Source organism: Pteropus medius, unplaced genomic scaffold (genome assembly GCF_902729225.1).
Source record: "Pteropus medius unplaced genomic scaffold, Ma_sr-lr_union100, whole genome shotgun sequence".
NCBI lineage: Eukaryota > Metazoa > Chordata > Mammalia > Chiroptera > Pteropodidae > Pteropus > Pteropus medius.
This window is the reverse complement of record NW_024344370.1, coordinates 13,480,792-13,497,254: the sequence shown is the minus strand read 5'-3', so window position 1 is coordinate 13,497,254 and position 16,463 is coordinate 13,480,792. Positions and strand designations below refer to the sequence as shown.

The window sequence follows — 16,463 nt, the reverse complement described above, 5'->3', positions numbered from 1 at the left end:
GGGGCATACTTTTTAATGCCCTCCTCAGATATGGTCAAGGTAATGGAAAGGGAGAACCTCCCAAAGGACAAAGAACCATGGATGAAGAACTGTTTCTAAAGAGCACCATGAAAGCCGAATCCCTAGGGAGCACCTAGAGCCTAATCACTATTTCTAGAAAGAGAACAAGCTATGTTTCAGAATTGCTATAGACCTTGTCCACTATTGTTTGCTGACTGTGTGAAGCAATATAACTGGCCTTCTCAGTTCACAAGCCTCTAGATCAATAAGAGTCATATCTGGACCTGATGTGAAGGACTGTCTTGTGATCCTGAACTTTGAAACCATTGGATGACACGGTTAGCTTATCTTCCCTGGAAAGGATGCATCTTTTACATACAGAGGGAAAGTTAATATTTAAGACCAAGGCAGCAGACTGTGAGAGACTGTAGTCTCTTCAACAAATATCCATTTTCTATCTACCACTCTGAAACACAGCACTCTCCTGCTGTGAGAGAAGTGTACTTTCCTGCCCCAGTGATTTGGGCTGGCCAATGGAACCTGGGTAGAAATAATGCACCTCTTCCAAGTAGAAACTTTAAACGTGCTTGTGTAATTTGACTTGGCCTCATAAGCGATAAGAATGTTTCAGATTGTGGCTGCTCCCTCAAGCCTGGGTCCTAGAATTATCAGCCAAACCATGGATCCAAAAGAGAAATAAAAGTTCGTTATAAGCCACTGAGATTTGGGGTTGTTATTCAGCAGGATTTCAGAAAAAGCTGACTAAAACAATTTCTCTCTCAGAGTTGGGCTTTCAGAGGGAACACATAGGACAATCAAACCCAGGAAAATGCAGAAAGTTTTTCAGATGCTACTGATAACCGATTGAGTTGAGATTCACTAATAAAATGTGCATCTATAATTTATTCAATGCTGTATCTTTGGATCAGGAAGGCATTTTCCAGAATGTTTTTCTAGAAGAAAAATATAACCTGTTTTACAACAACTTACATAGACAATTTCCAAGAACACACTGTGGCATAAAGAATAAAATTACAAATCACGATTTATTATTAAAATTACAAATAAATCATGGTTTATTTTAAAAAATGACATAAAAGTATAAATATTCCAAAGAAAAGTGCTTATAACACAAATTTAGGCAAATCTCTATTTCTATTATTGATCTAAAGAACAGATTTCAAATGCTATAACCAACTGCAGTGCATCTTTTCAAGTTTTTTTAATTTTTTTTTTTACATGGAAAACTTTTATTTTGTAATTGTACTTTGTATACTTAAAAATGTTACCATTAAACACATTAATTGAAATGGAGATGGACCGATGACTTAAAGTTTTAGAATTTAGGAGGTTGGCGAGCTAGCCATTTAATGGCTCAATTAGTGACATAGAAACTTATTTGGGAGTGGATTATTCAGGAGTAAACTGAAGCCCTGGGTTCCAGACAATGGCCCCCTGGGCTTTCAATGCCAAAACCTATTATGCAAAATCCCTGTCAGGAGAAAGCCAGGATGAAGTGATTGGCATGTGCCAATCTGGATGGCGCCTCGCCTGTGATTAAGGGAGTAGAGACGGATGGAAATTGCTACCAGGCTGGTTGCTGTAATCATGCACAGGACCCAGGTGGAAGAGCAGCCTGGGGAAGTCAAACATTTAGCGTGTTCAAAAAACCCATTTTTCTAAATAGTTCATAGGATGCTTTACTCAAACAGTGCCTTTTCAAGATTAAAGTCTTTTAAAGAATGCTGAAAACACTACATTGTCTATAAAAATGATCAACAGCTCCAAACTAATAAAGAGCTCAAATTAGTTTTTAAAAGATGGAATGGGATGTATAAAAGATGACAAGTTCTATTTTTTAATTAGAAGAGTAACATTCATTTTTTGACTTATAAAAGTAATACATAATAAATATAGAAATACAAAAGAAAAGTCACAATTCCTTTATAATGACCACAACTTTTAACACTTAGGACATATTTTTTTTTCTTTTTCAAGGGTGAGGTGCTTTATTTGGGTCTTTGTTTAAAGAAATGGTTGGGGAGGGGGGGAAGGCAGGGATTGAGATGTTGGCCAAAGAGTACAAACTTATAGTTAGAAGATGAGTAAGTTTTGGAGATCTAATGCATAGCATTGTGATTAGTTAACAATACTGTTTTATATACTTCAAAGTTGCCAAGACATTATATCTTAAATGTTCTCACCATGAAAAAGAAATGATAATTATGTGACATGATGGAGATGTTACCTAAGGCCACAGTGGTCAAATCAACATACTGTACACCTTAAACTTACACAACATTAAAAGTCAATTACATCTTAAAAAAAGAATCTGTAGTGAGATAAATCTAAAAGAAGATTTATTTGAATAAAATATAACTGACAGTTAAAAAAATAAAGATATGGATATGCTTTCCTAATTTTTCTACTATTTTGGTTGACAAAGAAATGCATGGAAGTATTCCAAATGAAAGTTGGGACATCCATAAACGTTGTGGAAATATCCACATTGCGTGGAAAGCTGGACTAGATGATGTCTTTCTGGATCTTTGCAAGGCTAAGATTTTCAGATTCTTTTAAAGTATGACAGTCACTTTAATTATATTTAAAACAATAGATTCCATGTTATAGTGTTAACTCAAGCTAAACAATAATTGCAGTATTATGATAGTTCCAAAAATACCAAAAAAAATTTCACTTGAAATTTGCTATTTAAAGGACATACCAAGGACAGAAACAAATGATGCCAAAATAGAATTCTTATTAGATCATGGTGAGATTCTTCTCAAGCTGCAGAACAGTTTCCTTAAAGGCAGAATCCTCTGCCCAATTGACTTTACTCCCCAAAATGAGATTCTGTAATACAAAATTTTTTTCAAGTTAAAGTTATAAGTACTTCAAAATATTTAACAAAATTATAAAAAATCTTCTTTACTGATCTTATCAAGTATTTACCAAACTAGGTATAAACATTTACTGTGATCATGGGGAAAAAATAGTAATACATTCTTATATCCTGATTTCCACATTCAGTAAAGCTTCATTTCAGCCATAATCCCCATAATGCTAAGGAATATTAACAATGGTAACAATTTTTTATGCTTCATAAGTTTTTGTGGATAGTTTTTACCCATTAAGGATACTTGCGGTGGTATCCTAGATTTAAGGAAAAAGATGCAGCTGTGGTTCAGAGTTCATTTTGTTTTTCTATGGTGAAAAGAAATTTAAACATAAGTAATATGACTTATTTTTAAAAAGAAGTAAAAGAAGAACTTAGTTCTCAGCCTTTGCAATGTTTCAAGACCCTGAAAAAGGTGAAGAATATTTTTGTGGTAGACAACAGAGAAATGGTTAGGATAATTAATGAAAATTCTGGTCATTCTTTGAAAAACTATGGCTCAGAGATACCAGAGTTACTAATTGAAATATGTTACAATAAATTTTAAAGTGGTATATTGTAACACAAAAAATATTTAAATCTTTGGCTTATATAAGACACATTCTTGCTATAAATGATTAAAGGGGCTAATGTGTATAAATCCAGTCAAATTCACAAAGGCAGGTAGAAGAAAGCATTCAAGCATGACTTAACCCCTAAAGGCTGATCTTCCTTTAGGAATAAAGAGAGCTCCTAAGTTGGCCAGAGCGATTTTCTGTTTAACAAAGCAATGAGTTTATTAAATCAAAATTAACACTAATTTATAGAATATGAATAAAAAGAAATGTGGGATAATCAAAGTCTCAAAGCAGTAGAATGGAACATGTCCCAAAGAAAATTAAAAATGATTCTGTACTTATGATGCAATATTCTACGTGAGGTTAACCTAGGGGATTTGATTAATCCTAATCAAATCACTCACTGCTACTAAAAATAGGTGTAAGACCTGGGGAATTTATTATGGTGAGATAAAATACCTCATATTCTACAAGGATATGCTTTACATGTAACAGGCATTTGCTTTACATATAATAGACAGTTTTAATTGTGGATCTTCATAATTGAAAACTGGTTAATTTAAGTATTTCAGCAGTTCCAGAGACATTTTATAATTCGAAGAGTAATTTTAAAAATCCTCCAGAAGAAAGGAACGAACACTTAAAACTGAAAGCTTGACATGATAATAACTACCAACATTTATTGAGAATTTACTTGGATCAGACACTATGCTAAACATAATTAACACAAATTATTTTTTTTAGTTTTCACAACTACTCCTTCTAAACAAGGACACTGATGCTTAAAAAGTTTAATTATTTTCTCAAGGTCAGCAACTCTTCAGTAGCAGTTAGGATCTCACCTCTAGATTCTCATCATCCTCATCCACGTTTTCCCACCTCCCAACTTGGAGTCTATTACTCTCTGCCATTACACCATGCTGCCTCCATAGAGCTGCTAAAAATCATTCCATTTATAAATGCCTAAGGTCTAACCATAATGAAAAATCAAAGCTTTTAAACATTAAATATATATGAAATCCAGATATATGTAAACAGACCAATTTTCAGTACTGAATTAATTATTTTGTCAAGATCAAAGACTAACTGTAAGTAAGACTGAAGTAATAGAACCAGTCATTTAAAAAAGTTCTTTACCTCCCTTCCTAATTTATATAAATGTTACCTGGAACACATGTTGAATAACTGTAGTAATTTGTATCTCCATTTGTAGGTTTTGTTGTATGGTCTTTATCTCGCCTGACTTTTCCATGCAGTCCAAATCATCTTTCTGTTTGTTCTTTTCAGTCTGTATTTCTAAAAGCTTACTTCTGAAGCTTGTTTTAATTCTATTAGGTTAGAAATAAAACAATACATTATATATACCAACTCCTACACATAAGAGTCTTAAAAAATTTCGAAGTAGAACAGTTCTCGGTTATTTCAATCAAGAGAATATTTTTAATAAAGAGCATTTTAGCTTGCAGTTCCATTGTGATGTGAAAATTACTTCCCTGGTGCAAAATATCAATATTTTAATTATATACTTAGCAATGCAAATGTTCAAGCTTTGTACATATGAAAATGATGGCTGTCTACAAATGTCTGAAGTGACATCATGTTAAACAGGTCTTACTCTGTGTTACCAAATAGGCAGGAGATATATGTAAGGTAAGAGTTTTCCCTCCTTTATTTACAAAAATGACATAACACGAAGATAAATTTTCAGTGAAAAGTAAGATTCCCTTCTCCAGGGATAAATGTCATCAACCATTTTTTGTAGTTCCTGAAATGTTCTAAGAATTAAACTGTTTGAAAACATAAACGGGTATGTCTTAGGAGCTTGGATCCTTGACATTAATTTATCAAAAGCAGGTTGGAATGCAATGGAAAAATGACATCCAGAGGGTAATTAGATCAGATGACCAAGGCTATTTCTGACCTTGACATTACTTACAACCAGGCAAGTCTGTATATTTAAAAATAAATCATGCCTATATTGTTAAATGAAAAAAGTAGTTTATAACACAAAATAAACTGATGACAATTTTATAATAAGCACTGAAAATTGATTATTGCTTGGTGGTAAAATAAAAATTTTAACTTATGTACACTTTTGTTTCCAAATTTTCTGCAGAATATATATTACTTTTGAAATAAACATTTAAGTAATTTCAATGCAAATTGCATTTTCATGTTAAGTTAAAAAGCTATAGAACCATATGTACCAACTGATCATTTAAAAATTATGTATATCTAACTATGACTAACTGTGGTCACACAGGAAGGAGGCACGACTTTCACATTATACTTTTCTGTATCATTTGATTTTCACCCACTGAGAATGTTTTAATTTTGTGATTTAATGTTCTAAAACAACAAAAATGCATCAAGCAAAATACATTTTATATACTACTTCTTAAATTGCCATATCCAAAATTTTAAGAAAATATGAAAATTAAGAAATTTCTCAGTAGCCGGGATCCAGCTTTATCAATCTCCACAGTAAATGAAAATGTGTTCTACCTTAAAAAAAAAAGAAAGAAAAAAGAGCTATTCTACATACCAAATCTCTTCTTTCTAACATCAAGCAGTTTTTTTTCTAAATCCCAAGATTCCTGTTATTAGAAATAAAAACATTAAGGGATATTACATAAGAACAAACCTGTAATACTTAAATCACTGAATTTTATATCTTAGTTCATGTTTTCTAAAGCTCCAGTTTTTAATTCCTTCATTTCCACACAAGAGAAGACAGTAGCTTAAATTATAAGTAGATACTTAGCTACATTAGTCAAAAATAACAAGAGTTATGAAAAAGAGAGAGAAAACTTAAAGACAGTGAATTCTAATCATACTAGTCTCTTTGGGAAATCCTATTTAATCATATACAATACAGTTACCAGCAAGAAGGTGTTACTGAAATCATAAGAATGCAGAAGCCGCCTAATGCGCAAAGTTACCTGCTGTGATTTCATTATTAATTTATTTAGCTTTAATATATGTTTCATGTTATCCATGAGCGCACTGAAAAGGAATAAAAAATATGATTTGTTAACCTTAGTTAAAAGCAATAAATCTCATTAGAAGAAACCAGTTAGCATATATTACTTTCATTAAATTCACTGTACACTTCAACAGAAAGTCATCATTTAACGAAATAAATCTGGAAAAGTTTGATATAATCTAAATTCATGTTTAAAATTAGGGATGCATTTCCCTAGTAAAATTTTTGGTCACAGACAACTAAGAACATTAAGTTTAAGCATGTAAAAACATTTCTAAAGAGTTCTATTTAGAGAGAAAACACTGTAATAACTTGCTAATAAGTTGCTTAAAAAAAGAAGACTACTTTTTAGAGCAATTTTAGGTTCATGGCAAAATTGAGCAGAAAGTAAGTTCATGTACCCTCTGCCTCCATATAGGCACAGTGTCTTCCACTATCAACATCCCCCATCAGAGTGGACTGTTTGTTACAAAATGATAAACCTATATTCAAGACATTATAATACATTAGGGTTCACTCTTGTTGCTGTATATTCCATGGGTTTTGACAAACGTATAATGACATGTATCTACTACTACAGTATCATATAGAATAGTTTCACTGAATGAGTGGCTTTTTATCCCCATTTCCTCAACAAGTATTTCTGAGTGCCTACTATATACCAAGAATCGTGCCAGGCATAAGGAATGTAAAACAATAAAATACAGTACCTGTTTTCAAAGAGGAAAGAATCTGGTGGGGGAGAAAAATCCACAACTATAGTACGGTTTCATTACAACCAGTGATGGATATGAACCATTGTAATAACTGCAGAGTGGAACAAGGGAAACCCTTGAATCTTAAAGGACATGAAGTAATTACCTAAATCAAGTAGTTTGGAATGGCTGGAGCAAAAGGGTATGAAGTAAGACTGGGCAAGAACAGTTCTCATACTACAAACTGCCACAATTCTTTAGGAGGCTTGCTAAATGTAGATTGCCAGTCGTCCTTCCCACCAACCCCTACCCCTACCCCGCACCTTAGGTTTTAGATTCCGAGACCAGTAGGTTTGGGATGGAGCCAGCAACGTCGTCATTGTGATAACACCAATCATTCTGATATTGTAGAAGAAATTTATTAGGAGGCTAAAAAGTGGGAATTTTTACACAGACCTGGAAGAGCTGAATTCATTTTCTACTACCTACAGCTAACTTGGTTATAAACTTTATGCTGAACCTGTCCTACAGCACTTTAACTCAAGAGTGTTTTAAGCTTTCATGTTTATGGGGGAGCAATAGTTAGCTCAAATTCAGATTTTAGAATTTATGTAATTCTGGATTTAAATGAAATATGGAGAGAATGTGTATCAGTCTGGACAAAGATGCCAAAATGGGGGGTGGGAGGTGGTGATGCCCAGAGCCATCTTGGCGCTTTGCTGCTAATGGGAGGGGATTTTTTTTTTCACAAGATTTTTAGAGTTTTCAGACATAAGGCCTGAGGCCAGACATTTAGAACCAAATTACAGAGGACCTTGACTGTCAGAGTCTTTATTTTATACTACTTGGCAAATTGTTTAATGTGTACAAGCTCATTTCTGCCAATGAAAAATGAAGAGTATACTTTCTATCTCCATTGGGTTGTGGTTGGATTAAATGAGATAGGATTGTTCGTTTTTCAGTAAATAATGAACAAAAGTTAACTTTAAAATCCTTCCTTTAAAATTTTCAGACTATCTGGATAAAACCTAAATTGCTTCTTAGGGCTGTAATCTGAACAAGATGTCAGCAGGACTATAAAAGTTGTAATGCTGAGGAGGGCTCACAAAATTTCCATCACTTTCCTTATATATTCTCCAGTAAAAGTGGTTGGCAGCAACAGTTAAAATCATGAAACGAAAGTCATTATGTAGACCCCCTGCTAATACCCATTCTTACCAAATACAGAAAAAAAAATTCCCATACCTAGTATGGATGTTACTTTTCTCGAGGTTTTTCTTAAGTGCAGTAGAAAGTTGCATCCTATAAAAAGAAAAAAGCTTGCATTAGAAAACATGAACATTATGGTGCACTGAAAAGAAAATTTAAAAATATGACAAGTTAAAGATTGTTTTTTCTTTAAATATAACATAAAACATAAATAGGTTTTGAAACAATATTATATGGGAAACACTTAGATAAGTAGCAGAAATATGAAATAACACAAAGATGGATGTGGCTGTTGCTGAGGCTGAGGGTCTGAGTAGGCCTGAAATCCAGCCTGACCTTTGTTCTCCAGTCACCCTGTGCCAACAGGGAGGAAGCAACAAGCATTAAGGCACAACAGAGATGAACAAGGGCTTAAAATGGAAAGAGTTAGGGAATACGATGCCATACTTAAGTGTAAACTTTAAAATATATCTACATACGAATAAGCTCCATAAAGCATTTTTAAATTCAAATAGCTAATAAGTAATAATAAAAAGGCAACCAACTCAGCAATATTAGAGCCATTTCTTTCTATCATACACAAAAAATTCGACTCATTGAAAGATATCTTAATAGCTCTAAAGTCACCTTAGTCAAAAAATATCATCTATATAATGAGCTAGAATTATATATGATCTATATAATGAGGGAAAAAGCTCATAGCTAGAAGCAATTAAAAGCACTTTAACTGCTTTTCAATTAAATGTATGAAGAAATTCATCTGGGAAGGCCAGAAATCACATTTGTCTTACAAGCAGCTATATACTAGCACCTAGCATAAAGCTTAGGAAGTAGCAAGCACTCAAATATTTGTTCAATGACTTTTAAAATCCAGATGTAAAACTTGTAATTAAAAATATACATTATTCAAACTGAACGACAATTCTTTTACTCAATTAACAGTTACTGGAATAAATGAATACACGTAATTCCAAACAATGAATGGGATTTAACCTCACAATAACATTGTTTTGATTAACATTTCCTTATTAACCCTATCTTATGTAATTTCTTCAAATGAAGATATTAATGAATAATGTAACTTTTCTCTCAAGGCTCAAAATTTGTGCCCATTGTCTAATCATCATTTCAGTTGATTCATTTAGACTAAAATATTTTCTTCACCTCAAGTCATACCCATTTTGTACTCAGTTCATAATGCTTATACCTAAAATGTAATAATTACCTGTCTAATGCAAGCTTTTTCATTTCTGAAGCAATTTTAACCTCTTCGATTTCATTTTCTAGGTCTTCAATTTTACTATAAAAGAAGTGTAAACAAAAGAATTTCAGCAATATCAGAAAAAGTCGCTATTGGAATAAATTTGTAAAGTAAACCTTTGAAAAAAGTAAAATGTTTCTAACTAAATAAAAATATTCTACACGCTGACCACGCCAATGCATTTACAGATCTGGTAAACTGATGCCTCCTGAGATACCCTCGTAAGTATCTTATAAAAGGGGGGATGTCAAAAGTGCTAATATGGCCACTCATGTACATTTAAGTCTACATCCCATATCACCAAGTTCTCAATACATGTGTGACAAATTACTTGGAAACAAAAAGGAGGAAAAAAAGACAATGTTATAAGATGACTATTATTAAATCTTAGTAAAAACCACAAATAAAATTTAAAAATATGACATACGTTTCAATTTGTTTTTCTGGAATGATTTCTTCTGGAGTTTTTTCTTCATCTACAAATAAATAATTTTTTTGAAGTTAGCAATATTTTAGAACAGTGCAGTCCAACAAAAATATAATATAAACTACAAATATAAACCAAATATGTAATTTTTAATATAGCTTATTTAATCCAATAGATTCAAAATAGTACCATTTCAACATGTAATCAATTTAAAATTACTAATGAAATATTTCACAATCTTTTTTTCTGTGCATATTTTACATTTACAGCCCTTCTCAATGAGGACTAACTACACTGCAAGTGTTTGACAGTTCCATGGAGCCAGTGGCTACCATATTGGTAGAACAGTTTTAGAATGATAGAAAATAAAAAGGAGTAAAAAAATGAGTAAGATCAATATTAAAAAAAAAAAATGTATGTCTAAATGAGTAACAAATTATTGGAAATTAAAAATTTTAAGAACCATGTACAATTGCATTCAAAAAGATGAATTACTTAAGGATAAACTTAACAGAATATATGTATGACTTCCACACTGAACACTATCAAATACTGAAATGGAAAGATATACCATGTACATGTATTGAGAGAAGCAATATTGAAGCAACAATTTCCCTCATACTTATCTAAAAATCCTAAAAATCCCAGTCAAAATTCTATCGGCCCTTTTTTCCCCTGAAGAACAATATTCTACAGAGGGAAAAAAAAAACCACCTGATTTAAAAATGCACATAGAAAGGCAAAGGCCCTAGAACAGTCAAAACGACGTTTACCATGGAGAATAAAGTTGGAGGTACAGCAGCTGATAAAAAGATTTACTATAAAGCTACAGTAATCAAGATAGTGTGGTACTATTGTAAGCATAGTTGAGGGAACACGGGAAAAAGCCCAGAAATAGACCACACATATACAATGGAGAAAGTCTTTTCAACAAATAGTACTAGAAAAATTGGATTTTCATGTGAAAAAAAAAAATGAACCTTAATTCTTAGCTCACACCATACACAAAAATTAACTCAAAAAAGATCAGACCTGAATGTTGAACCTGAAACCAAATATAGGAGAAAATCTTTGTGACTTTGTAGTCACAGATTTTAGATAAGAACCCTTAAACTCAGTAAGACTAACAATCCAATTAAAATGTGGGCAGATATTTGAAGACAAGTCCTAAGAGTAGATTTATATATAAATTACCAATAAGCACATGAAAAGATACTCAACATGATTAGCTTGCAGGGAAACGTAAATTAAAACCACATGAGATACCACTACATATTTACTAGAATGACTAAAATTGAAAAAGATATTAAGTAACTAGAAGTCTCATGCACTGCTGAGAGTAATGTTCCATAATGGTATAATCATTTTAGCTGTTCAGCAATTTATTAAGAAACTTACCACATGACCCTGTAATTTCACTTTTAGGTATTTAAGTAAGAGAAATGAAAACAAGTGTCCAGAAAAAGACATGTATAAATGACAAATGTCTATAGCAGCTTTATTCATAATGAGCAGAAACTGTAAACAATTCAAATATCCATCAACAAATGAATGGATAAACAAATTGTAGAATAGTCATTGTGAAATACTCTACAAGAAAAAGAAATGAATTATTGAAACAAACAACATAGATGAATGACAAAAATATTATGCTGTGTAAAAGTAGCCGGACACACTGGAAGTGACTACTAACATGTACTGGATTTCTTTTTAGGGAAATGGAAATATTCTAGAATTAGATAGTAGTAATGGTTGTACAACATCGTGAATATACTAAAAACTACTGAAGTGCACATTTTAAAATAAATTTTATGTTACATGAAGTCTCAATTAAAATAGTGGTCTGACATGAAAAATACATATCATATAATTCCATTTACATCAAATTCTAGAACAGTGCTGTACAACTTTCTGTGATGATGAAAATGTTTAACATCTTCACTGTCCAATATGGTAGCCACTAGACATTTTGATATGTGACTAGAGCAACTAAACAACTGAATTTTAAATTTTATTTAATTATTTTAACTTTAAAATGCCACGTGTAACCAGTAGTTACTGTATTGGACAGCACAACTCTGGAAGACAAATCTGTAGTAACAGAAATCAAATTGGTGGCTGTTGGAGGTAAGGGTGAGAAATGACTGTGAAGTGACTCAAGGTAGGTATGACAGAAATATATTCTGTGTCTTGATTGTGGCGGTGGTTACATTGATATACATTTATCAAAACTCATTAATTTGTACCTTTAAAATTAATGCACTTATAAAAAAAATCCTTCAAGCAATACAGTCTCAGTAATATGTTTTTTAATGGTAAAATAATCAATTTAAAAAAAATCTTCTTTCAAAGACTACAACCTAATTTCTGTGGCCTGCTTTAAATTTGCCCTCTCCTTTACTTGTAAATTTAATAATGTGGACTATTAAATCTACTCAAATTTTCAGATGTCACAGTCCCTTAAAAATAAAATCTATACAGGGAAAACAAGGACTGTATGAGAAAGCAGACTTCATATTATCACTTGGATTTTAGCTCTAATGTCATCTCATAGAAGCCATCTGACTATCCTGTCTAAAGTAGCCTCCTGTCTTATTGCACCATTATTTCCTTCATCACACTTACCATACTTCCTAATTATATGTTTCTTTGCTTACCTGTCTTGCTCGAAAATTTAAGATCCATGAGGGCAAAGTCTGTCTTGTTCAACGCCATAACTCCCTGCCTAGTATGGTGCCAGGGGCACATTAAACACTTATAAAGAAGTTAAATGAATGCAGGAATACCTAGAGATAATTCATCAATGGTCCAAATTTCAAAGTTTTTCTGCTACACCCTGTCCTCTAAGAAGATAGATTATCCTTTTCTATTATGTGGGCTTTCATGCCAGCAAAAGTATTAACTCATCTCTGAGGTAAACATCATTGGTTTAATAAAAGAAGCATGAGCTTTGGAAACAAAGAGACTATTAGCTCCTCCAAGGGAAGGACAGTCACCTATTGGTCATTCTATGGTAAGCATTATTGATATAATAAAAGGGTCATGGCTTTGGAGGCAAGAAGGCCTGGTTCATATCCCAGTTCCATAATTTACGAGTTGTACTAAGCAAAAAAGAAGCTAAGGGGCCCATTTTTTAGTTAGGTTTTTTTTTTTTTTTTTTTTTTTTTGCATAAAAAGACTAGGAATCCTGGAATAGCCAACAGAAAATACAGCAGAACTGCCTTCAGATCTATGTCCTCAAAAAAGAGCTCAAGAAGAGTCTGAAAATTGCCTAGGTTCAAACATGGATTCAGGTGAAGTGACTCAGGTATCTTTGAGGTCCCTTGATTTATTCCACAATTCTTGATTTAACCTAATATATTATTTGGTTTTATTCTTTAAGCCTATTTCATAGAGAAAGTAAGATTCACGAAAATATCTTTGTGACCCAGGAGATTTGGAATCAGGTGGCAATAGGTGGTTATTACTTCAGGAGGGCTAAACCCATTATTTTAGTACTCTCTTGGTCCTAGAGCCTTCTGCATTAATAATTCTAACAGATAAATTAAAATATTTTGTTTAGAATCGAACATTGTTACTTGTGTCTTTAACCTGATATCCGTCTTGCCTCTCATTCCTATAATCCAGTGCTTCTCAAAGTATAGGTCTCTGATCAATCACTTGCTTAACAATCATCTCATCTAATCTTCAAGTTGTTGATGGTAGCAAGTTCTACATGGCCCACAAAGATTTCCCAGTTCTCTGATCTCTAGATTTCAATTGTCTTACATTGTTATTTAGTTATTTTACAGCTATTTCATGAATCCCTAAGTAGTTTCTGAGGGCCGAGGCAAGACTATTTTTTGCCTTCTTACATGTGCAGCATCATGCTGCCACTTGTTACCAAAGTAAATATTTCTTTGTGTAGTTGATTTTCCTTTTCCCTAAAGTACTGTTCATCAAACTCATAAAACTTTATTTGAAAATGAAAATACTTACTTGCATCAATCATTGATTTATATTCTAAGAGTTGTTGTTTTGTCTGTGCTCTCAGCCTGAAAACAGATAAAGAGAAGAGAAAGTCATATATTTATTGAGGTTTTACTCATTACTATAAGAGAAAGCAATTCATCTTTTTTGGAAGCTGATGCAACAAAATGAAAATAAATAAACTCAGCATTAAAGTCTTCAAGTGTGGCCTCATTTTATTTAAAATGCGTATGAAGAACTTTAAGGCCTCAAGAAGAATACAACAAAATTAAATACAGAGGAAAAACAGCATCTGTGAGAAAAAGTTAAAAATTAGATTTTTAAATTTTTTACAAAATTAAACTTATTGGGTGATATAAAATTATATCAATGGGCCACAATGAAGTGGGGCTTAATGATCAAAATGGGGAAACATGCAAACACTGTAATGAGTTACAACCAGATTGCAACACTTTCAGGAGATCCAGAAAAATAACAAAGATACTAATCCTTGGATAGCTAAGTAACTCATATAGTTTCTTAGTTGTTCTATGATTCTACTTAATTCAAAATCATACATAAAATAAATATAAAACCTATGGGTAAAATGGTAATTAGTTATAAGCTGTACTTAAAAGATGTTTCAGATTTACTTGGTAGTTTCATAATTCTGAAACTGTTTACTTCATGCCTTTGAGATCTATTTAAGAAGCTAAGAAACATTACACAAATTTCTAAAGCTCCATGACATAAGTTCCTTATGTTTCAAAATTCCAAATGAAGAGAGCAATTTCATGGATGTCGTCAGCTAGTGTTTTAAAAGACACATTGAAATACGAGTTTCTTTTTAGCTGAGATGGAAAATGAGATCTTATATCTTAAATGTTTATTTTATATTGCAAGGAGGGAATTTTTAAAGTGAGGTTGTGAGATTTATAAGCCAAAGCCTTTCAAAGCAGTGGCAAAGCTAAAATACACTTACAATGCTTATTTTTTAAAAAATCCCCTTCTTATGATTAAGAACCAGTCTGCGGTATTTTTCTGTAAAGGACTGAGTAGCAAATATTTTAGGTTTTGTGAGTCATATTGTCTCTGTTGCAAATAAGCTCAGCTCTTATAGCAGGAAAGCTGTTTCAATAAGACTTAAGGGACTGAAATTTGAATTTCATATAATTTTCACGTTATTAAATATTCTTGTGATCCTGGCCTAGAGGTGTGGTTTGTACACTGGTTTAGGAGATTGATGTCCCTTCTTACTAAATCTTCCCCTAGCAACTGCCTAGTGGAAAAGTATAAGCATCGCCCTGTTGATAGAAAACACAGCAAATGAAGCTTCTGGATCGAAAAGGGTCATAAGCTATAAAAGGGCAGTGTAATCTCCCTCCAGTAGCTCAGGGTTTGGATGAACCCCACAACCCACTTGAAAATAGGGGCCCCCGGGAGTGAGGGGATAAGAAAGGGAAAGGGCTCTGGGCACTGTGCTAAATACCTGTCCCAGAGTATCTCATTTAACCTCACGAGCAACTCTACTAGGAGAGTGTCATTTTTTTCTCTGCTTTTCGAAGATGAAAACAGGAGCTTAAGGAGCTTAATTGAAAGATGCAGTCACGCAGCCACTCAGTACCGGGTCTAAATTCAAGGCATTCTGGCCATTCAGAACGAAGGGCGGAGCTCTTGGCCACATCGCGCAATTGGTTCCGGCCGAGTGGGCCAGAGGGAACAACCTGAGCAGCAGGGTCGTGTGGTCCTCGGGACGCCCCGCCTCGGCGCCAGCGACCGGCGGCGGCCCGCCTTCCCCTGGGGAGTCCGCGGGCTCGGCAACGGCATGCTCCTCGGATGGCTTCTCCATCTCGGCTGGCAGAAAAAAATACCGCGTAGGACTGGCAGACGGGACCGCTTTTCCCGCCACTAACTTGACGCCCGGAAGGGGCTGGAGAACCGTCGCGTCCCGCCCCGCCCCTTCCGCCCTGCAGCCCCGTAGTTTCCGCCCCAAAGCTGCGTCCTATCCGTCTCATTCTTCGGTTGCCACTGTTACTCCTATCCCTTTTATCCTGGCTCTGCTGGTGGAAATCGTTGCAAACCACTAGTAAAAAAGTTCGGAGAACTTTAATTAACCGTCAGTTCTGTCGAGTGCTACGCTATAGCTGTTTGGGATACTTAGCTGCTGGGAGCTGCAGCCTCGAGGGTAAAACCCCAAAAGGCGAATGCTCATTCAGCCTTGGCGCTGGGACTCGGGATCTCCGAGACAACCGTTTTTAGACGCATCATGTGCCGGGTAGGCTAGGAAAGACGTATTAGAGGGTTAAGTAGACTCGATCTGAGTTCACAAGGTCCAGACCCGGTTGGCGGAGAAACGAGTGGCCCAAATTCAGATACCCACAGTGCAGACACTTGAACCCCAGACTACCAGCGTGAAATTCCACTATCAGTAAATTTCTCGCTCGTAACAGTTGAATGCCCCCAAGAATCACCCTGTTAATT

General features: G+C 34.0%; 1 protein-coding gene across 1 annotated transcript; it reads right to left on the bottom strand.

The window, feature by feature from the left end:
* Window positions 1-883: 883 nt before the first annotated feature.
* Window positions 884-15,915, bottom strand: CENPH (centromere protein H). Its single transcript, XM_039870123.1, is given in 10 exon segments — window positions 884-2,856; window positions 4,622-4,764; window positions 4,767-4,784; window positions 6,002-6,053; window positions 6,399-6,462; window positions 8,383-8,439; window positions 9,572-9,646; window positions 10,035-10,083; window positions 14,013-14,068; window positions 15,707-15,915. Coding segments are annotated over 10 exon segments (732 nt in total). The 5' UTR covers window positions 15,832-15,915; the 3' UTR covers window positions 884-2,763.
* Window positions 15,916-16,463: the final 548 nt, after the last annotated feature.